Source organism: Lepus europaeus, chromosome 10, assembly GCF_033115175.1.
Source record: "Lepus europaeus isolate LE1 chromosome 10, mLepTim1.pri, whole genome shotgun sequence".
NCBI lineage: Eukaryota > Metazoa > Chordata > Mammalia > Lagomorpha > Leporidae > Lepus > Lepus europaeus.
Genome location: NC_084836.1, coordinates 19,594,538 through 19,618,199, shown reverse-complemented (window position 1 = coordinate 19,618,199; position 23,662 = coordinate 19,594,538). Strand labels below are relative to the sequence as shown.

Genomic DNA, 23,662 nt, shown 5'->3' with positions numbered 1-23,662 from the left:
TAGCCATCAGGGAAATGCAAATCAAAACCACAGTGAGGTTTCACTTCACCCCAGTTAGAATGGATTCATACAGAAATCAATAAACAACCAATGTGGAGAAAAAGGTACCCTAATCCACTGTTGGTGGGAATGTAAACTGGTTCAGCCACTGTGGAAGACAATATGGAGAAACCTCAGAAATCTGCAAATAGACCTAACATATGACCCACCATCCCACTCCTAGGAATTTACTCAAAGGAAATGAAATCAGTAAACATTAGAGTTATCTGCACTTCCATGTTTATGGCAGCTCAATTCACAATAGCTAAGACATAGAATCAACCTAAATGCCCATCAACAAAAGACTGGATAAAGAAATTATGGAATATGTAAACTATGAAATACTACACAGTGGTAAAAAAAATGAAATCCAGTCATGTGCAACAAAATGGATGAATCTGGAAAACATACTTAATGAAATAAGCCAGTCCCAAAAGGAAAATACCACATGTTCTCCCTGACCTGTGATAGCTAACAGAGCACCCAAAAGGCAATCTGTAGAAGTAAAATTAACACTTTGAGAAGCAATGACTTGAACAGCCCTTGTCTTGACTGTTGAAGAGCAGTTGTTGTTTTTTTTATACTATTTGTTGAACTCTTCAATTAACATAGAGTTAAACATATATGTATAAAATCAATTGAAAATAGATCTTAATGAAAAATAGAGTGGGAATGAGAGAGAGAAGGGGAATAGTGATTGGGAGTATGGGTGGGAGGAATCACCATGTTCCTAAAGCTGTAATTATGAAGTGTATGAAGTTTGTAACTGTAAAGCTGTATAGTTCTACATACAATCCTATGGACTTTCTAAGAGAACAATTTAAAAATTTGCCATGGGGCCCCAGATCCCCCTAAGATGTATGGTAAAAATACTACCTTAAGTATTAAAGTGATTATAATGATAATAATAATAGATAGAATTAAAAAGGAGGGACTCTCCAACATGAGAAGCAGTCCACACAGCAAACTCATAGAGTGACAATTGCTTTAGATAGTACTCTGATCTCAGAATCAGCCCTTAATGCATTCTGGTTTAGCTGAAAAGCCATGAGAGCATTTCAAGCATGGAAAGCCAAGATACTGTGGCAAAAAAAAAATGTCCTACATAAAGGACTTTGGTGGGTAAGACCCCAGAGGAAAGAAGTGGTCCTCAAAGAAGGATGTACTTTATTCTGAAAGGAGGAGAGAACTTCCACTTTGCTTATGGTCTTGTCTAAATACTGAAGGAGTTTGTGGATTATTCAGGCTTCCATAGCCTAGGCAGCTCATGTCAATGTCCTCGGGTGATCACTGATGTCATATATAAGAGTGTTAATTGTTAAATTAACAACAGGAGTCACTGTGCACTCACATCCCATTCAGGACCTCTGTCCTCTAAGAGTTGTATTAGAATTATGTCTAAATGTTCACTAAAGATGTGTCATTCTTGGGTGCTTCTTTAAAGTTAATAAAATTTCTTTAAAAATGAAATTAACTTCAAGATGCAATGACTTTGAACAGCCCCTGTCTCAACTGTTGTGGAACAGTTTTTTGTTTGTTTTATTTTATTTTTGTTGTTTTTGTGTAAATTGTTGAACTCTTAGTATAGAGTTGGTCTTCTGTGTATAAAGATCATCAAAAATGGATCTTAGTGGAGAATGGGACTAGGAGTGGGAAAGGGATGAGGAAGGGGGAGTGGTAGAGTGGGTGGGAGGGCAGATATGATGGGAAGAATCACTATATTACTTAAGTTGTACTTATTAAACTAACTAACTTAATTAAAAGGTTTCTTTGGGTGAAAAAAATAAATTTAAAAATTTTTTAAAAATCCACACAAAATTGATCAAGGACCTAAATCTGTGATGACCAAATACCATCAAATTACTAGACATTGTTGGGGAAACTCTGCAAGACATTGACATAGACAAAGCATTCTTGGAGAAGACCCCATAAGCATAGGCAATCAAAGCCAAAATTGACAAATGGGATTAGATCAAGCTGAGAAGCTTCTGCACTGCAAAAGAAACACTCAGCAAAGTGAAGAGGCATCCAACAGAATGGTTTAAAGCATTTGCAAACTGTGAATTTGATAAAGGATCAATATCCAAAAATCTATAAAAAGCTTAAGGAACTTAACAGCAACAAAACAAACAACTCAGATAAGAAGTGGGGAAATGATTTGAACAGTCATTTTTCAAAAGAGGAAATTCAAATTCACATGAAAAAATGTTCAGGGTCACTATCCACCAGGGAAATACAAAACAAAACCACAGTGAAGGTTCACTTCACCCCAGTTGAATAGCTCTCAACAAACCGCAAATGATGGCTAGGGTGTGGAGAAAAATTTACCCTAATCTGTTGGCGGGAATGTAAACTGGTACAGACATTATGGAAGACAGTATGGAGGTACCTCAGAAAGCTGAAAATATATATACTATGTGACCCAGCAAGCTCACTCATGGGAAATTACCCAAACACAACGAAAACAGCATATGAAAGTTATGTGTACTCCCAGGTTTATTGCAGCTCAATTCACATAGTAAGATGTCCATCAACTGATGACTCCATAAAGAAATGATGGCATATACACACTCTGGAATACTACTCAGCTGTAAGAAAAAATGAAATCCTATCTTTTGCAATAAAATAGATGCAACTGAAAACCATTATACTTAGTGAAATAAGCCAGAACCAAAAAGACAAATACCACATTGTTTCCCTGATCTGTGGTAACTAATAGAATATCTAAAATGTAATGTATAGGAGTGAAATTGACATTTTGAAATTTGATGATTGTTACAGCCCTGTCACTACTGTTGAGGATCAGTGTTTTTTTTTCCTCATACTACTTATTAAATTCTTTACTTAATGTAGGGTTAATCTTATGCATATAAAGTAAACTAACAATAGATCTTTGTAAAAATTAAGAGTGGGAATAGGAGAGGAGGAAGAAGAGTGAGAGCATGGGTGGGAGGGAGGGAAGGGTAGGAAGGATTACTGTGTTCCTAAACCTGCATATATGAAATGAATGAAATTTGTATACCTTAAATAAAATCAAGGAAAAAATAAACCACAAAAAAGAATGAGTCCATTTATATAGAGTTTAACATAGAAAAAGAATTATGGCATTTAGGAAAAGCATAGAGATAGGCGAGAACATGGTTGTCAGAAAAATTAGAATAGCAGTACCTCTCTCAGCATAACTTGAAATGTCAACAAAGCATTTAAAACCATGGATCATGTTCTGTATATTAGCTTGGATAAGGGTTATGTGAGGTTCATTTATTCTTACAGATGTGCATACGCCTTTATTTTCACTATTTAAAAATGGGAGTAAACTAACTAAACATGATGCTGGAAAAATAATGTCTTTAGGCCATTGCTTGTGAAATAGAAGCAACTTTAGGGAATGCACTAACTTAAGCCAAAAGAGAACACCCACCTTCCCACATTTACAGTTGAAGCCAAGAAATTATATGTCACTTTCTGAAAACAACTCTGAGACACTTGAAAAATTTTTTCCCCTAATATTAATGCCACTGGACTTAATACCTTTGAAGGCACTGGACTAAAAGATTAGAGGAGTAAAACTTCAATTTTATTAGATTTAAAACTTGGCTTCATGACTGTCTCTACAGCAGCAGAGGAAAGTGTGTCCTTTGTACAAGTGCCAGAGAGCATTCAGCCAGTCATTTTGCAAAAAATGGCAGCACATCAAAAGCAGAGAACCACAGCACAAATGACAGCTGAGCTTGGTCCTCTTCCAAATCTTGGCCTAATGGAAAAGACCAGAGGACCAGGGGCAGTCTAGAATGCAAACTAAGGGCTTTGCTTGCCACAATCATCTGCAAAGTCACAGAAGAAGAAAATGAGAGCTCAAAATTTTAGAGCAAGATGACACACAGATGCAGTGATTTTATTGATGGAACTGATGTCCAGAAAAAAAAAATTCCCAGCCTTAGTGAACTGTTTTGTACAAAGTTTAGAGAGCCAGGAAAATGACTCTTGAAATAATTCTGGGTCTTTCATTGTATAAATATACTTTTCTCTGATAATCAACCGTATGTACAATAGAAAGTATACTACTGTTTTTCTTCTAGAATATTCACTTGGATTATGAAAACTTCAAAAAGTTCATAGAAATGCATGTTATAAAAAACTATGCATGGATTTCAATTTTTGCAACAAAATTAGCTAACATATTTAACTCCGTGTTTCATGAGATTTTTCAAGTACTCTTGCATTTGAAATATAGATAGCTAATGATTAACAAAGAAATTACATTTGTTATCTTAATTGCAGGAACACAATTTCCAGTCCTTGACTGGCTAGATTCTACAAAAATGTAAATAGAGGTGACTATAAACTTTTTAGTCTTGAATAAAATTATTCTTCTTAAAATTCCATGCATAGCTATCGGGCCTCAAAGTGGAATATATCATATAACGAACATTAGAAAGTGTAGTGTTTTGAATTAATTAATCCTCATCACCATAGAGAGAACCAGCAGTCTGAAAGCAGATTCATTGTTGATTTCAGTACCAAACACTCATCATAAATATTACTGTAGTGACAAGATAATCATGTTATATTACTGTTACATACCCATAGACATTAATAATAATTAAGATGATGATTATGATGATGACAATAATGTTGACAGCTCATTTTTTTTGTAGTCTTTGATACATTTGCAAGATACCCTGCATAGGAAATTATCCTTTATCCTCAAATGGAAGTCTTTGCTGACCTTGAGGTTAGGTGTTATCTTACAGGAGAACCTGAATAATCATGATTGTTATTCAGACCAGAGAGTTTGGTATGTCTGCACAGCAAAACTGTTGGAATAACCAGTATTTGCAGATCATTCCACATTACTCAAGCCTTGGGTTCAAAACACATGGAAACTTTGTTTCACTGAGCAAGTCACTTTTCAATTTTCCTACCTATGATAATAGTAGTGGTAATGGTCAGAAAAATGGAGCCACATAGAACAAACTTACTAGAATAATGCTTTCCCCTACTAGGTGCTAAAAAACATGTGTGGAATTTCACTGCTGACTTCAAAGTTATTAGAGGGAGAAAACAATAGAAAAGACATTTTAGTGGTGAGTGACAGAAATCCAGTGTAAATTTATTTAAGGAAAAAGAAACAGTGATTTAAGTAACGTGGAAAATCAACTGTGATAAGAACTTTAGTAAAAACTGAATCCCCACACAAACAAGACTAGTGTCTACTAATACTAACTGATAGAATAAAAAGGGAGAGAATGATCCAACTTGGGAAGCGGGATACACAGCAGACTCATAGAATGACAGATGTCCTAAACAGCCTCAGAATCAGCCCTTAAGGCATTCGGATCTGGCTGAAGAGCCCATGAGAGTATTGTAGGCATGGAAAGCCAAGATACCATGGAAAAGAAAAAAAAAAAAAAGAAGAAGACCTAAATGAAAGATCTCTGTGAGTGAGATCCCAGTGGAAAGAACGGGGCCATCAAAGAAGGAGGTACCTTTCTCTGAAGGGAGGAGAGAACTTCCACTTTGACTATGACCCTATCAGAATAAGATCAAAGTCAGTGAACTCTAAAGGCTTCCATAGCCCTGGCAACTCATGACTAGAGCCTAGGGAGATTACTGACACCATAAACAAGAGTGTCAATTTGTTAATTCAACAACAGGAGTCACTGTGCACTTTTTCCTCATGTAGGATCTCTGTCCTTAATGTGTTGTTTAATGTAAATTAATGCTATAACTAATACTCAAACAGTATTTTACACTTTATGTTCTGTGTGGGTGCAAATTGTTGAAATCTTTACTTAATATATACTAAATTGATCTTCTAAATATAAAGATAATTGAAAAATGAATCTTGATGTGAATGGAATGGGAGAGGGAGAGGGAATTGGGAGGGTTGCAGGCGGGAGGGAAGTTATCGGGGGGAAAAAGCCACTGTAGTCCATGAGCTGTACTTTGGAAATTTATATTTGCTAAATAAAAGTTAAAAAAAAATGAATCCCAAGCTTCCAGCAGTGTCACCAAGACAGGGCCTCTCTGCTAGCTTTGCTTTGTTCTAAGATGTCAATCTAATGTAAAATTTCTCTCCATTCAGTTTGTGATAGCCATCAGCAGTTCCAGACTTTTACCTTCTGTGTGCTTAGTTATTTAACTGAAGATCATTCTAACAAACATCCAGTGATGAGTCTCACTGACTCATCTTTTGAACTGGGAACAGAGGAGGAGATGAACCCTATCCAACACACATTGATGATTCCCCATCTTCTGGTAAAAAAAAAAAAAAAAAAAAAACACAAAAAACAAAAAACAAAAAACAAACACAAGTGTTCATTTACCAGAAGAAAAATTGCTGAACAAGCAAAACAAATATCTAGTATAGAGAATTATTTAAAACTTTTATTCCAGGAGTGAAAAACTATATGCTGAAAATGTAAGAGATTTGTGAATCAGAGAAAGTACAACATTCTCTTGTGTCTTTATAGATACCGGGACTACCGGGACCCTCCTCATTCACTGGTGCCCTATGGCTACACACTGCAATTCTGGCACGTGCTAGCAGCTCGACTGGCTTTTATCATTGTATTTGAGGTATGTTTTCCTCGGCCAATTCCTTTTTCCCTTTGCCATAATGAAGTCACTAGTAGTAATGAATAAATATTAAGTAAAAACAACTTTGAATGTGATTATCTACTTCCAGAAGTAGGATAGTCATTTATGTTACCTCTTGCTTTTAAAAATTTGTTTTCTTTTCTTTAATTGAAGTGTATTAATTTCCCAAGAAATATTTGAAAGTGTATTATTGATTGTTGACAGACATGTTAAGACTCATTGATCTTAACTTTAATATTCCAGGGTCATGGTTCTTAAGCTTTGGGAAATGCAGTTTTCCCATCCATATTCCCAGAGATTATAAGACATCATCCTGTGATTTCACACAAAGTCTTCACACAAACTCTCCAAGGTGATTCTGATGTGAATGTTTAAGGATGCCATTTTGGAAAACATTGACCTGGGCATACAAGTGTACCTCTAGTTATGTATCATCAATGGCATTACTTATATTAAACACATAAATGGAAAGTTCATCATCTTAAGTTCATTAAGATATCCATTGTCTAAGAAAAACATAGATATATAAAGCAAAAATCTACCTAACAAGCGCATCCATTATATATCACTAACAATTTTATCTATTTTTTTTTATTTTTAAGGAAACTGCTACAAAATATTTTGCATTTTTATGATTCTAGTCTTAAATGGAAATTTCATCTTGCATCACATATATTAGACAGACCAATGTTAATGTGAAATCAAGGTTGCCTTTTGGCTTGGACCAGACATTTCCTGTCTCTCTTTGAAACTATCCTATTGCTGGTTTTTCTTCACTCCAAGGAGCCAGGAGAAGACAATATTAAATTATCCTTCCCTGCAAATTAGTTTATCAATGGCTCAGTACTTCTTTAAAGAAGAAATTTTGTAACCCACAGTGTCTTAAACTTTTTCAGGCAAAATAAAAAAGGAGTTGGATTTTCAAGTAGCACTTTGCATTTCCTTGCAATATACTATTATGAGCTATTATTTAAAAACTAAAAGTATACAGAGAAGCCTCTTAATTGACAGAATCCTGTGACATCTGTGTGTCACCAAATTTATCAAGTTTTAAATAACAGGATTGTCTAGAGATAACATTTGAACATGACTTTGTCTTTTTTTTAAAAACTTTTATTTAATGAATATAAATTTCCAAAGCACAGCTTATGGGTTACAATGGCTTCCCCCTCCCATAACTTCCCTCCCACCTGCAACCCTCCCCTTTCCTGCTCCCTCTCCCCTTCCATTCACATCAAGATTCATTTTCAATTCTCTTTATATACAGAAGATCAGTTTAGTATATATTAAGTAAAGATTTCAACAGTTTGCCCCCACATAGCAACACAAAGTGAAAAAATACTGTTGGAGTACTAGTTATAGCATTAAATAACAGTGTACAGCACATTAAAGACAGAGATCCTACATGATATTTTTTAAAAATTAATTTTCTATGCCATTTTCAATTTAACACCAGGTTTTTTTTTCATTTCCAATTATCTTTATATACAGAAGATCGATTCTGTATATACTTAGTAAAGATTTCATCAGTTTGCATCCACACAGAAACACAAAATGTAAAAATACTGTTTCAGTACTAGTTACAGCATCACTTCACATTAGACAACACATTAAGGACAGATCCCACATGAGATGTAAGTACACAGTGACTCCTGTTGCTGACTTAACAATTTGACACTCTTGTTTATGGCGTCAGTAACCTCCCTAGGCTCTAGTCATGAGTTGCCAAGGCTATGGAAGACTTTGTCTTTTATACTTTAGAATTATAAAGGCCTGGCCGGTGCCACAGATTAATAGGCTAATCCTCCACCTGCGGCGCCAGCACCCCGGATTCTAGTCCCAATCAGGGTGCCGGATTCTGTCCCGGGTGTTCCTCTGCCAGTCCAGCTCTCTGCTGTGGCCCGGGAAGGCAGTGGAGGATGGCCCAAGTCCTTGGGCCCTGCACCCGCATGGGAGACCAGGAGGAAGCACCTGGCTCCTGGCTTCGGATCGGCGCAGAGCGCCAGCCGTAGCGGCCATTTGGGGGGTGAACCAATGGAAGGAAGACCTTTCTTTCTCTCTCTCTCTCTCTCACTGTCTAACTCTGCCTGTCAAAAAAAAAAAGAATTATAAAGGCCTTTCAGTTGTCATTTGGTGCTTGATTGGTCATCAGAGTATGGATGAACAAAGTGACAGTAATTCCAGAATTCCAGTTATTCCTATGTCAGGTAATCTGTGACAATTTCCTAAAAAAAAATTTATCCTAAAATTCTTATTTCCCTAGTCCCATTGATAATTCCTAGGGTCAAGCATTTGATTCCAGTAAAGCATTTGGCAATCTACAAATCATGTTCTAATGTTTTTTATAATTTTCAAAAAAATGCCCATTATAAAGTTGAGGAAATTGAGGGTCAGAGAAGAAAAGTGACTCACGCTCTGGTTAACAAAGATCTCTTAAGATGCAAAAGCTCCTGAGCTGGGATTTATCCCTGGGTTTTCTGATTTCATGGTCTACATTCTTCTGACTCCTTTGAGTTAGTTCTCTGACTATTCCTTCCTCCCCTGCTTTCCTGATTCCTCCTCTTATTCTCTAGGTGGTGCCATCAGACCAAGTTCAGTCCTCTTCTAATCCCTAGCCTACGGTCATTATCCACGCCTTTCCTGATCTGATCCTACTTTCCGGATGCCCAGAGGCTCCAGGTCCTTCTTGAACCAACTTCCAAAACTCATTCAGACAAAGGACGGACAGCGTGCCTGACTGTATTGTGTTCTTCTCTGTTGTGTTTTTAGCACCTCGTGTTTTGTATAAAGCACCTCATTTCATATCTGATCCCAGACCTCCCAAAAGATCTCCGGGACCGAATGAGAAGAGAGAAGTACTTGATTCAGGAGATGATGTACGAAGCAGAACTGGAGCGTCTCCAAAAGGAACGAAAGGAGAGGAAGAAGAATGGAAAGGCACAGCACAACGAGTGGCCATGACCGGGAAGGTGAGAGGTGTGCTGAGGACTTGAAACCACTCTGAATGGGGAGGAGGGACACTTTAAACTCTCTGAAACAAAGCCTGCCAGTATAGGGATAACAATAGACTCCTTAGGAGCTTCCAAAAGCAGCTTGTTTCTTGCTTTAATAATTAATTGCACTTCAACTTGGCTTTCCCCTCCTATGCACTTCCTGCAACTCTGTCTCCTCTGACCGGACAAGCAAAGTCCTCATAGTCTGCCCAAGTGCTCCCTAAAGTAGACCTTCCTTTCCCTTCCACGCCAGCTAGGCCGTTGTCACTAGTCTCCCACAAGGCAACACACCTTTTTGTTCTGGTTGAAGTCAGCCTTTCGTCTCACCCAACATGGCCTTCCCTCCCTCGCCCATGCATTGTTCCCTGTCCAGCTCATCCATGTCGCATCATACCCTCTAGGAAGGTTTCCCCAGGCTCATTAGCCCATTGAGACTTATTCTGTATAAACCTCTCTGGTTATTGCCACCAGTGCCACATGTATTGAAATGTGCAGATTTGTATTTTTAACAAATTTCAAATAAGTTTCAGACTTGCCCAACACAGTAGTAAGCATCTTTAGGGACTTCTCTATGAATTATAATTTATACTTCTAACTGGTTAGCACAGTGTTGGGCACATGACACCTATCAGATGCACATTCAGTTGAGAAGGGCTGGATGGATTAAGGTTGAATACATTGTAAGAAAGCTCCATAACTTTCCTACGTGTCCCTACAGAAGGTTGTTCTGAAGCCTTCTCTCTAGCAAGTCAATTACCTGCTGTGTAACCCTAGCCAGTTCCCTTAACTTCTCTGGGATTTAGTTGCCTCAGTGATACAATGTTTAGATGAGTTCTCTGATACTCTGTAAGTCTAATACTATTACAAAATTCCCTTTGCCTTCTTTGTCCTTTCATCTGTCTTCTATACTTATTTGAAAACATTTTACAAAATTTGGTTTCCAAAAGAAAAATGAAATGCACAGGAAAAATAAGTATGGTATTCACTTTTTCTATAGGTTAAGATGTAGCAGATATTATCAAGGATATTTATTGTTAAGTTAGCAAAGTTCTATCAACCCAGACCTGTGTTAGTAGTCCTGAAGGTTATTATGAATTGGGTATGAATGTGGGCTTGGAGGAAATAACCTAGACCCCGAGCCCACTACAGGTTGAACATCTGCAATCCAAAACTCTAAAACCTGAAATGCTCCAGAACATGAAACTTTTGAGCATCAACCTGATGGCAGAATTGGAAATTTCCACACTTGACCTCATGTGATGGGCTTCGTCAAAATGAAAGCCCACTAAGAATATTATATAAAATTTCTTTCAGCTTATGTTTGTAAGCATACATGAAGTGTAAAGAATTTCTTGTTTAGGGGCTATCATTGTAGTGCAGTGGGTTAAGCTGCCACCTGCATTGCCAGCATCCCATATGGGCACCAGTTCAAGTCCCAGCTGCTCCACTTCTGATACAGCTCCTTGATAATGTGCCTGGGAAAGCAGAAGATAGTCCACCTGTTTGAGACCCTGCCTCCCATGTGGGAGACCTAGAAGAATCTCCTGAATCCCACCTTCAGCCCAGCCTAGCCCCAGCCGTTGCAGCCATTTAGAACATGAACCAACAGATGGAAGATCTCTCTCTCTCTCTCTCTCTCTCTCTCTCTCTCTCTCTCTCTCTCTAGCACTGCCTTTGTTTTTGTTCTCTTTTTCTTTTCTCTTCATGCTATTCGGTGAACTCTCTACATAGGGTAGGGTTAATCTTATGAGTGCTGAAAATTGATCTGTGTAAAAAGATAAGAATGGAAAGGAAGAGGGAAGAGGAAGAAAGGTGGCAAGGGAAGGATCACCATGTTCTCAAATTTGTGTATATTAAATGCGTGAAGTTGTATTCCTTAAAATAAAAAATTGATAAAAAATAAAAGAAAAAATAAAATAATTTTTTAAAAAAAGAATTTCTTGTTTAGACTTGGGTAACATCCCAGGATATCTCATTATACATATACAAATATTCCAGAATCCAAGCAAATCCAAAATCCAACAGACTTCTGGTCTAAACATTTCCTATACTCAGCTGTATACAGATGTTGAACCCTGGCCCCTGTTCTCAATCCCAAAGATGGCCTTGGCTTCACTAAGGCCAGAAATGTTTTGCTTCTTAGTAAGTTTATCATTTCCTAAATATGCTATTCAATTGTGGACTTTGGGGACATTATTTTAACTTTTCTGGGCCTGCCTATTTAGCAGAATTAACATTCAATTCCAAGGCAATGTATGTGAAACATTTACTATGTGATACCGTGCTGTAAATACCATACAGATTTGTGTGATTGTTAAATATACTGTATTCTACCAGATTCTAGACTTTGCTTTTCTATTTTCTGTCTCTATGATCTGGGGCAGGGATTCACGTGGATTCAGTTTCCACATTTGCAAAGGTAACGAAGTTGGGCTAAACAATTTTAAGAGCCTCTCCAACCTTCTGTGATTTGCAACAAGTCCCTGACCCCTGCCCATTCTGCTTTCCTCTCCTCTGGCAAAGGATAGTATCCAGATGACTGTAGGTGGATTCAGAGGCAGATATTGAAGAAGAGAAATTGCTCCTGAGAGCTCCAGCAGCCAGGAGCCAGGGTGCAGCAGAGTGCCTTTGTCCACACTCAGGGATGGTCTGGGCTGCCCTGGCTGCATTGCTGGCCTCACCACTGCGTGCCGCTTTCTGCCTTCCCAGAGTTGCCATCTCTGTTTTTGCTAAAAGCACAGTGTCTGCCTCTGTTCTCCCAGCAGCGGCAGGGTATCCCCTTGCTTCAGAAAGCCTTCTGATTCAGTTTGTAATGCAGACGTAATAATGTTTACACAGGACCAACTCAGTCTGGGATTACAAATTCTATGGATGTTTTTGTTGTATGGTAAATCTACATCCTTACAAACTATGTTGTTAAACCACCCTGGGCGCATAGGATTTTGACAACTTCTTTTCTCTTTCCAGGTGTAGTCATTTCCAGGCCAAGGACCTGAATTTTGTTTACTTCTCCTGGCTGTGCAAAAGCACATTCAAGTGACTAAAAATGCAACCACAGTGCATGTTGCAGACACTGGCAGCAGTAGGAGGGTCGGCACCCCGTAGAGGACTGAGAGACTGATGTTGGAGTCCAGCACACAATTGCTATCTATCCATAGACCATTCTTGACCAAGCAAGCATGCACGTTATGGGCAGTTACATTCTCAAGTTTTTAAAACCAAGGGGAACTTGTATACTGGGCCTGTTTTTCAGCCTGTTTGCTACCTTTTTTGCATTCTATCCTGTGTGAATTTTACAGACACTGGGCTAAAAAGGGTATTCAGACACCTGGACACACATTCCTAGAATGTCATCATATGGTCCTAATTCCATGTCACCAAAAGACACAGACAAGACCCTGTTTACAACTTTTTCTTTCTTTTTTTTTTTAATTTCAGATATTTCTGAGGAGATTATTATATATGACATATCTATAGCTATGTGTATGGCCATAGATGTATTTCTGTGTGTACATATGTATAGTCATGTATTCCTACATATGTACATACAAAGACAGAGATATATAAAGTACATAGAAATTCCTTATGTGTAAATAGCCAAAAAGTACTGACATGAATGATGAATTTTCACATTTAAATAGTCATCAACATGAAGCCATGTTTAATGCTTGTACAATGTGATGCAATAAAATTTAAAATAAATTTATGCATATGGAATATTTTCAGCTGGCTCTTCTGAAATTCTGGTATTTTTTTCTGATAGAATAAGGGAAATTGTAGCAGAATGGAATATTTTTCTATTACTATTAAGATAAAAATAATATATTTCATGCATTCCATAGGTGCAGTTCTAAAAAGACAACCGCACTTCCCTCCCTCCCCTCTCTTTCTTTAATCAGTTTTGGGAAAGACAAAGTGTCACTCCCACAGCACTCCTAAATGTTCCTGCAGAATGCAACGTTTTTCTTCCTCCCCCACCTTTGCAATCCTGCTTCTATGCCGCCTTGTTGGTATGTAAAGCGGGTTGATCAGAAGTTGCTATGGGGAATGGGAATTTTACACAGTATTTACGACACCTGAATTCTGTATCAGAGTGCCTGAGATCAAGTCCCAACTTTACCTCCAATTCCAACTCCCTGCTTATATGCACACTGGGAGGTAGCAGCAGTTAATGACACAAGTAGTTGTGTCCTTACCACTCATATTAGAGAACCAGATTAAATTCTGTGTGGGAATTTGAAGAGTGAACCAGTATATAGAAAATCAACTCTAACTCTCTCTCTTTCTCTCTCTCTCTCTCTCTCTCTCTCATAAAAAGATACTCTTAAAAAAAGAAATCACTAAGATGATCTTGGAAAATGCCAGTGACATAGGTAGTTGAAGGCATATGAAATATACAGTAGATGTTTTTGGTGACTCTACCTGGGGAGGAGGGTAGAATGTTTAATTACTCTTCAGAGAGTAAGAAACTGTCTTTTTAAACTTTTTCTGAAATGTATTTTGTTGTATATAAATATTGCAACGCGATGTTTTGATGTACCTATACATAGTGAAGTCATTACTACATTCAAATCAATTTACACACATCCATCACCTTCCAGTAACCTGTACATGTGTGTGATCACCTTAACTATGCCAGCTGGGGGAAGTAAGAGTGCTCTTTTTAACATGTTCATCAAACATGGCCTCTCCTTGGCTGTAAGTCCACCTGAGCTGATTCCCAAGGACTCTGTCCCCTATGGGATGAGAAAGTCTGTCAGAGCGGCTTTGAACAGGCTAGAATGTCAACCATTTCTTTCTTTTTACTAGTATTCATCTGACCTAATACATTAGTATTTTTTAACACTAAAATATTAACCCTAGATTGGTCTAAACTAAGATGTGCTTTATGGCCACTGAAAGATAATATACTATTGATAAAATTTTCAATCATTAAGTAAGAAGTCTGTGAAATATTTCTCATCAGCCCAAGAAAAAAGAATTGTTAGGGGAAATTTCAGGAGATGAAATACAAAGAGATGCTCCAAGATAACAACTTGTTCTGTTGACTCAGCATTGTGACTTGCGGTTGCTATGCCTAAAGGTCTGTACTACAGACCATGGTCCAGATAATGCTTGGCTTTGAAACAGTCACAATCTGCAGTCACAATTTTTGAAATGTGTCTAGCATATCATTTCTTTCCATCCTTTACCCTTCCCTCTCCCCCTTCCTTCATTCATTTCTTTCTACCATCACTAAAAATGTGCTCATTACCTTCCCTGTTCAAAATGTACAAGGAGCATGTGGTGAATCTTCTGAGATGTCTTTAGGTGTGGCGTGAGGAGACAGGCAAAAAGTTTATAGAGAGAAATTTCTGAGGGACTTTGTCAAAAATCAAATGTTTATTGAATGAGTGCAAACAAATACAATGTGACCAACAATATATTAACATGTTCCTGATTACCATTTTCCCCAATCCTGATGGTGTAATGTTTTGAATATAAAGCATAATAAGTGTGCCATAATTTGAGGAGTTGCTGATACTTCTAAACTCATGGGTCTTCCTAAAACTAGAGTGTTAGAAATATCCTACTTCAAGACTGTAATCATCATTAAAACTTTGGCTCTCTGGATCCCTCTGGACAAGTAGTGATTCCAGATATAAAGTTAGCAAGGGGGATTAATCTTTGAACTGTTAATTTTATGTTAACTGATTTTCTTAATGCACGCCATTCTAGATTTCTTAAAGGAAACAAACATTTACTCATCCTTTGTTGACTCAGTGTCAGCACTGTCAAAGTCGAACTTTTTTAGCATGTCCCACAAAGGGTTCTAAACCACTAGGCTTCCCCAAGCCCCAAAGTCTCCAATTGCACAATCTTTTCCATCTGCTCAGTTTCTTTCCCCTACTCAGTGTTTCTCTCCTAATGCATGCATACCTGTGTGATATCCCCCAGATAGCCTGTAAATGACAGAGGTCAAGAAACTACTTTGACCTTCTTCAGTGTCTAACCGGAGTGGGATCTATAGTCAAAGTTTTTGGTGCTTCTCAAAATAAATGAATGTAAATGGTACACACACTTTTGCTTCTAGCATGTAATCAATTTAAACTCACTTCCCTGTGAATATTTCACCATGAAAGAACCAAGTGTGTCATACTTGTATAATCCTCTATTGTAATAATGTTAAATTAAAGCTGTGCAGAAAAGTACCAGTTAGTGTTTTCCCAGCAGGGCCAGTAGGTAGCTTCTCAAGATTGTCCATTGGCAGTCAGGATTTAGACACCAACTTTATAATATTTTCAACACAAAATCAAGTAAGGCTTGCTTAGCAAAGTTTCTGTTACATATGAATGGTTTTAGAGATGTGCAGCACTCAAATTAGGTCCCATTCATCCCCTGGTAGAAAAGAGTAAGTACTAAAGCTGTTAGTGAGATACAGTCACATTCAGCTTGCACAGAGCTTAGCCCCGAAGGAGGGCATCTTTTTCTCTTTTCTTTTTAAGGTTCATTTTATTTATTTGGAAGAGAGAGAGAGAGATTCCATCCATTGGTTCACTCCAAATGGCCACAATGGTCAGGGCTGGGCCAGGCCAAAGCCAGGATCCCAGAACTCTACCTAGGTCACCACACATGGCAGAGACCCAAGTACTTGGGCCATGTGCTGCTGCTCTCCCAGGTGTATTAGCAGGGAGCTGGATCAGAAGCAGAGCAGCCAAGACCTAAACCAGTGGTTATATGGGATTCAGGTGGTAGGTTATCCTGCTACTTCACAACATCAGCCCCAAAGGAGGGCATCTTTAACTTCATTAATTCGGATCTCACTAATTTGAAAATTGCAATAATTTAGAAGATCCAACATGGGCAAACCAAATAGTAGAAACAAAGTAGAGGAAATACTTAAGCTAATTTTAAATATTTATCACTTTTTTACACAAACTTCAAACGGTTACACTTAAGGGTACATTTCTAGATATTAACTATCAAATGAAACTAGAAAATGTTTGCCTCACAGAGGCATCTAAGGTTCTGACAAGATGCTGTTTCTTATCTGAGTAGTATCTCTACAAGCCAGTTTTAAAAGAACCAATTTTATATAGAGATTTGCTAATTCTAAACCCCTTTGTTTTTCTACTAATTATCATCTAATCCAGTAGTTCTCAGACTCTAGAATACATCCAAGCCACCTGGGCCTGACTGACCACTGCCACCGTTTCTGATTTACTAGATCGGCAGTAGTATGGAGAAGTTCTATTTCTAGCAAGCACCCAGGTGGTTTGTGTTGAATGGGGAACACCCTTTGTAAGGCATTATTCTGATTGGTATTTTATGCTCATAATTTAGATTGCTTTAATATATGCTACAATTAAATCTGAATTTAGCTTTATCTGAATGTATACTAGTATACCCTTGTAGAAAGGGGAGTGAGAAGCAGTTTCAAACTGTGATCTTAATATAGTAGCAATTAAAATTTGACCCTATCACTCAACTGAAAGCACTTTCTTTTTTTTCTTTTTTTTTTTTTGTTTTTTGTTTTTTGTTTGTTTGTTTTTGACAGGCAGAGTGGACAGTGAGAGAGAGAGACAGAGAGAAAGGTCTTCCTTTGCCATTGGTTCACCCTCCAATGGCCACCGCGGCCAGTGCACTGCAGCTGGCGCACTGCGCTAATCCGAAGGCAGGAGGCAGGTGCTTCTCCTGGTCTCCCATGGGGTGCAGGGCCCAAGCACTTGGGCCATCCTCCACTGCCTTCCCAGGCCATAGCAGAGAGCTGGACTGGGAGAGGGGCAACCGGGACAGAATCCGGTGCCCCAACCGGGACTAGAACCCAGTGTGCCGGTGCCGCTAGGCGGAGGATTAGCCTGTTGGGCCACAGCACTGACCTGAAAGCACTTTCAATAGACTTTCTAACTAAGCAGAGCATTGGGCATTTCTAGATGGATCAGGTCAGTACTTTTCAAAAGTCCTTTACCTTGACCTGCATTCTGTGTTAGCCCAAAAGGCTGAGCACATTTCCCAACTCCAAACCCCACCTTCATCAGTTTAGGAGTAAGCTTACATGAACTTACACATACAATGCAGCAAATACATTAAGATTATGGGCTCAGGAGTCAAACAAGTTAAGCTCAGATCCAAGATACATGACTTTAGACAAGTAATTTCACTTCTCTAAGATGCAGCTAACTCACAGAGTAGACACCAAGATCCCTCTTCACTGAAGGACCTCTTTCCCCAGCTGTTGGAGGGCTGTGCGCAGAAAGTCTATAGTTGACAATCCAGGCAAGAATGCCTCATTGCTTCAGTCACCTGGTCCTTTCCTGGGCATCTCACATCAATGACTAATCAATGGAGGAATATAAAAGCCTGGTTATCTTGGTCCAACGTGGAACAACGGTGAAGAGCTCCTGTCACTTCAGAGTTCTCTGGGAAGTGACTATCCTTGAGGCGACATTGGAACGTATCTTCCACTTTTGCTCAAATCTGCATGTGTCCCTGTCTTTCCATAGATGTTGAGCCCCAAGGCACTCCCTAATAAACACTAAGCACTTGTTACAGTCCATATAGGAATCTCCTTCCTAGGTATAAAAACTTGCAACATGCACTTTTTAAAAAATGTAGATAAAACTCTTAGGATATGGAAATTAAATTGGCTCATTTATTCAATAAGTATTCAATGGGCCAGACTCAGTTCTAGATACTTATAGTAGTGAATACAGACATCAAGCTTTAGGAAAAGAGATCATGAAAAGCATTAAGAACTTGAAATCAGTTTTTAGCAATAGGACTGACTACTTGCTATAAAAAGACAATAAAAATGAATAGTATCTCTCATCCCTCCCATCTACTGGTTCATTTCCCAAATATCAACAATAGTTGCCAGTAGTTGCCAATAGTTTGGGCTAGGACTGAAGCCCAAAACTAGGAACTCAATCCAAGCCTCTAACGTGGGTGACAGGGACCCAACCACTTCAGCCATCTCTTGCTGCCTCTCAGGTTCTGTGTTAGCATGAAGCTTCAATCAAGAGCCATGGTTTGAACCCAGGCACTCCAATATGAAATGTGGGCATTTTAACCAGTGTCTTAACCACTAGGCCAAACACTTGCCCCAGGATTTTACCTTTTATATATATTTTGCTCAGACACTGTGATCCTTTTGTCCTCTGGGCTTTCAAATTTGTAGTTACCTTTTCCTAAACCAATCCTTCTCTCCATATTGCTTAGCTAATGACTATTAATCTTCACATCTCAGCTTCTACCTCACTTATTCAGCAAAGTGTCCTATGACTGGGTTGGACCCCTTCTACATTCCTGTTGCTCCATATTGCAGTCACCACTTAGCACCTGTGCAGCAATGTTCCAGTTGTAGTTCATACCACACTTTATTTTTCTTATCTTTACTAGAATAACTCTGTGATAGTAGAGACTAGGGATCATTATTTCAATAGCACTGGTATTATAAATTATGGATGGTTTGAAGATATAGCTAATTGCATGGCAACAAAAGTTTCTCTAATTGTGAATCTCACAATTAGACACATCTGGTTACAGGCTGGCATTAAAATTCTAGGTGTCCCCATTGAAGTAGGTTCTTGGTATCACTGACTCTATCACACAGCCAAAAACATTCATTCTGGTTCATAGTGAGTATGACTTAGTGCTATGTTCTTGTGCTCTTAGTGCTGGAGAATTCACTAAATAAAACTGGCAAACATACTGGTTTCTTGGGGTCTTTATTTTACTAGAGGATGGCATGCAATTAACAGAGTAAAATTTGTTCAGTATAATGTGTTCAATAATAATAGAGACTAAGTGAAATAAAGCAGGGAAGGGGGTATTGCAAAATAAAGTTGCATTTCTAAAAAGAATTCAGAGAATATCTCATCTAAAAGGTGCCATCTGAATAAACCCTATAAAAGGTGAGGGAATGGACCAAGTGACTATTGGGGAGATTGTTCTAAGTAGAGTAATGACCTTGAGATGGCAGTGTGTTTCTTGGACTCAAGGAACAGCACTCCAGTGTGACTAGAGTAATACAGAAAAGTCAGAGGGTAATAGGGGCAAGGTTAGTGAAGTGTGCATTCTTCAAGTAGGCAGATCCTGAAGTGTAAAGACCAAGACATAGATGCCTAAACCTTCTCTCAAACTTACTGCTCACAGAAGTCACTCCTTGTTTCCTTGGGAAGTAAGCAGTAAAGGGGCAGAGAGGTCAGGAAAGTCACTTTAATGGGTGGTGCTTCCACATGGATGGAAACATCATGAATGGAGACTGTGCACCATCTATGAGAAAAGTTGTTTATACTTACAGATTTAAGCCACATCAAAATAGAGGCAGAACTGAAAATATCAGATCACCCTTGGAAAATTTCTACAGTGATGGAAATGGTATATGAGCTGAATTCTAACAATTAAACAGGTGTTTCCCAAACAAAGATCTGCAAAGTGGACAAAGGGAGGGTAACCTAGACAAAGGGGAATAGCATGGAAAATAATATGAAAGGAAGAAAGTGGGTGGTATATTTAGCAAATCGTGGGAAGCTCAATGTGATGGGCACATGTGACAGAGGGACATTCAGTTCTCTGAGAAGCCCGCTAAGCTACAGGATTCAGGTTTTATTCTGTAGGAAATGAAGGCATAGAGATTTCTAAGTGAAGAAGTGAATCATTAGATTCAAGATTTTCAAAGACAACTGGTCTCTATCTGTATTTTTCAAAGTGTGGTTCCCAAGCAGGAAGTGCCATCATCCGCAGAGAAATTATGAGAAATGTACATTCTCAGACTCCATATCAGAGGTATTAAATCAAAAACTCGGGGGGGGGGCAGAAATCTATGTTTTAATCACCCCTTCCATGTGATTCTGATGCACACTGAAGTTGGAGAATCTCCAAAAAAGAATGGGAAGATCCCAGTGGCAGACTGGATCATGGTCCAGGAAAGAATGAAGGCTGAATTTGGGAAGTCGAAGAGAGCAGAATTATGGAGAATCTTGAATCTTGCACACCTGTGAAAGTGGACATGGAACCCCACAAGTAAATTCTATCAATTTCTTTCAAATGTCCTTTGGTGAAGTGGCCTAAACAAAGGTAAGAGGTAAAAATAGATCTTTTAAAGTGAGGAAATAATAACAATAAATGGCTACAAAACGGTATTAATTAACAAAGTTGGCAATTTGAAAATGTTATTTTCTTTGATGAATTTATAGTGACTGACCTTCAATGTGAAAGTTCATGAAAGAGCTATCTGCACCCCCTTGTTTACTGCAGCTCAATTCACAATAGCTAAGATATGGAAGCAACCCAGAAGTCCATCAACTGAAGACTGGATAAATAAATTGTGGTATGTATGTTTATGTATGTATCTACATATTATATACATATGTATAAAATACTAATCAGCCATAAAAAGAATGAAATCCTGTCTTTTGCAACAAAATGGGTGCAACTGCAAACCATTATACTTAGTGAAATAAGCCAGTCCCCAAAAAAACAAATATCATATGTTTTAAGTGTATCATGGTAACTAATAGAGTACCAAAAATGCAATGTTAATGTATAGGAGTGAAATTCATGTTTTGAGATTTGATGATTGTTTATAGCCCTTGTCTCTACTGTTGAGGACCAGTTTATTTTCCTTCTTACCATTTGTTACTCTACTTAGTGTAGAATTAATCGTATGAGTACAAAGTAAACTGAAAATAGATCACTGTAAAAATTAAGAGAAGAAGTAAGTGAGAAAGGAGGAGGCAAGATGGGATTGTGGGTGGGAAGTATCACCATGTTCCTAAATCTGTATATATGAATTACATTAAAAAACTTAAAGGTAGGAGGCGGTGCCAGGGTGCAGTAGGTTAACCCTGTGCCTGTGGCACCAGCATCCCATATGGGCTCCAGTTCTAGTCCCTGCTGCTCCTCTTCCCATCCAGCTCTCTGCTATGGCCCAGGAAAGCAGTAGAAGATGATCCAAGTACTTGGGCCCCTGTACCCGCGTGGGAGACCAGAAAGAATGACCTGGCTCCTGGCTTCGGATCGGCACAGTTCCAGCTGTTGCAGTCATTTGGGGAGTGAACCAACAGAAGGAAGACTTTTCTCTCTGTCTCTCCCTCTCACTATCTATAACTCTACCTCTCAAATAAATAAATAAAATCTTTTTTAAAAACTGAGAGGTCATGTAGAAGTCTCTTTACATGAATAATTTGTATTTTGCTCAACCAATAATCAATACATACTTTGTTTTTTAAAAAAATTTACTTTTTTTTATTGATTTGAAGGGGAGAGAGAGAGAAATCATCCATCTGCTGCTTACCTCCCTAAATGCCCCCTACAGTTGGGACTGAGCTAGACTGAAGCTAGGATCCCAGAACTCAATCTGGGTCTCCCACATAGGTAGCAGGACCTATGTACATGAGCCATCATGTACTGCTTTCCCAGGGAGTGCATGAAATCAGAAGCTGGAATCAGAAATAGAACTTGGACTTAAACCCAGGGACTCCAATATGGAATGCAAGCACAAATGGATGTTTAACAATTGTACTTAATGCATCAGTACTTTCATAACCAATGGGCAGAATAGGTAGTGGAACCTTTGGCCCAGGTGGAAACGTGATACCTGCTTCTTCTGTTATGCCTTTTCAAATTGGGTGACTGAGGGAAAACACAGACATGTTTAGTACCAAATGAGTTAAGGATGTGCCATCTCAAAATAAGCTGAATTGACACATTGATTATTTCAAGGGTAAATCACTTAAGAAACTACAAGTTCAGAAAAGGTCATCTGATCTGTCTTTTCTTCCATGCAGCAAGATGGATAGGCTCTTTGCAGAGGGTGTCCTCACCTACCAAGGTTGGAAAGTAGCCTTAACCACAGAGACTGGTAACTGGGACTGTAAAGAATTTGAATAAGCTCATTGAAGTAACCCTTATCTTCCACTAGCCTTTATACTCCTCCCCACTCCTATTAGTGGCACCCCTAGAATTTGTCCCCTCAGTTCTTCACAAGTTTATTGCTCCTTGTCTGAAAAGAATAGAAGCATCTCACTCTGATCATTCTCTTCAGACTTCATGATCTTGTGCAACTTTTGTGTTAATTTGGCTCCTAGATGCTGCCTAAGAGCCCATGTAAGAACTGGGGTATGGTAGAAGGATCTCTCCTTCCCTTACAATACCTAACTTCTTTAGCTTAGATGTCTGCTTTTGTATGCCACAAACAAAATATAATTTTGAGATATAAAGTGTAAATTTCAAAGTGATATCTTTTCAAGAGAAAAAAATATGCTGAGATTAAGAACATCTGTTTCAGGGCCAGTCTGTGGTGTAGTGGATAAAGTTGCTTCCTGTGACACTGGTATCCTATATAGGTACTGGTTCCAGTCCCAGCTGCCCCACTTCTGATCCAGCTCTCTGCTATGATCCTGGGAAAGCAACAGAGAATGGCCAAAGTGCTTGAGCCCCTGAACTTATGTGGGAGACTCAGAAGAACCTTGTGGCTCCTGGCTTCAGATTGGCCCGCTCTTGCTGTTGCGGCTATTTGGGGAGTGAACCAGTGGATGGGAGTGCTCACGCTTGCTCACTCGCTCACCCACTCTGCCTCTGTGTAACTCTGCCTTTCAAATACATAATTTTTTTAAAAAAAATCTATCAATTTTGAAGTCCTGATATTATCAACAATTGTTTGGACCAACTTTATAAAAATTACTTCAATTAAAATCTAAGTTGTGACAGGAAAGTTGGTATTTTTCATGCCTAATTTTGCACTTTCTTTTTTCAAATCCAGTTTTAACTTATTAAAACATAAGCTATTCTTCAATGACAATTCCTCATATTAACTTGCTTACACTTTTATAAGTACTTATCTATGGCATTTGGGAAGAGTCATTTATGTAGTAAGTAGGTTAGACATTTCTTTCCATAAAGGGTGATGAAATTCATTATATTCAATTTGATATTGATCTTCCAAGAGTATGCAACTGCAAACACACTTGAGAAGAGTTTAATCAAGTTGAAAAATCATATTTACAACCATCAAATTAGTTTTTCACCATGATATTCAACTCTCC

The 23,662-nt window shown here is 38.4% G+C and overlaps 1 protein-coding gene across 1 annotated transcript in view; it reads left to right on the top strand.

Moving 5' to 3' along the window:
* Positions 1–9,603, top strand: part of ANO4 (anoctamin 4) — a 409,492-nt gene extending 399,889 nt beyond the window's left edge. Inside the window, exons 25-26 of the mRNA XM_062201997.1 lie at positions 6,516–6,621; positions 9,412–9,603. Coding sequence (XP_062057981.1) covers positions 6,516–6,621; positions 9,412–9,603 — 298 coding nt within the window. The remainder of the gene's footprint in view (positions 1–6,515; positions 6,622–9,411) is intronic.
* The last annotated feature ends 14,059 nt before the right edge of the window (positions 9,604–23,662 follow it).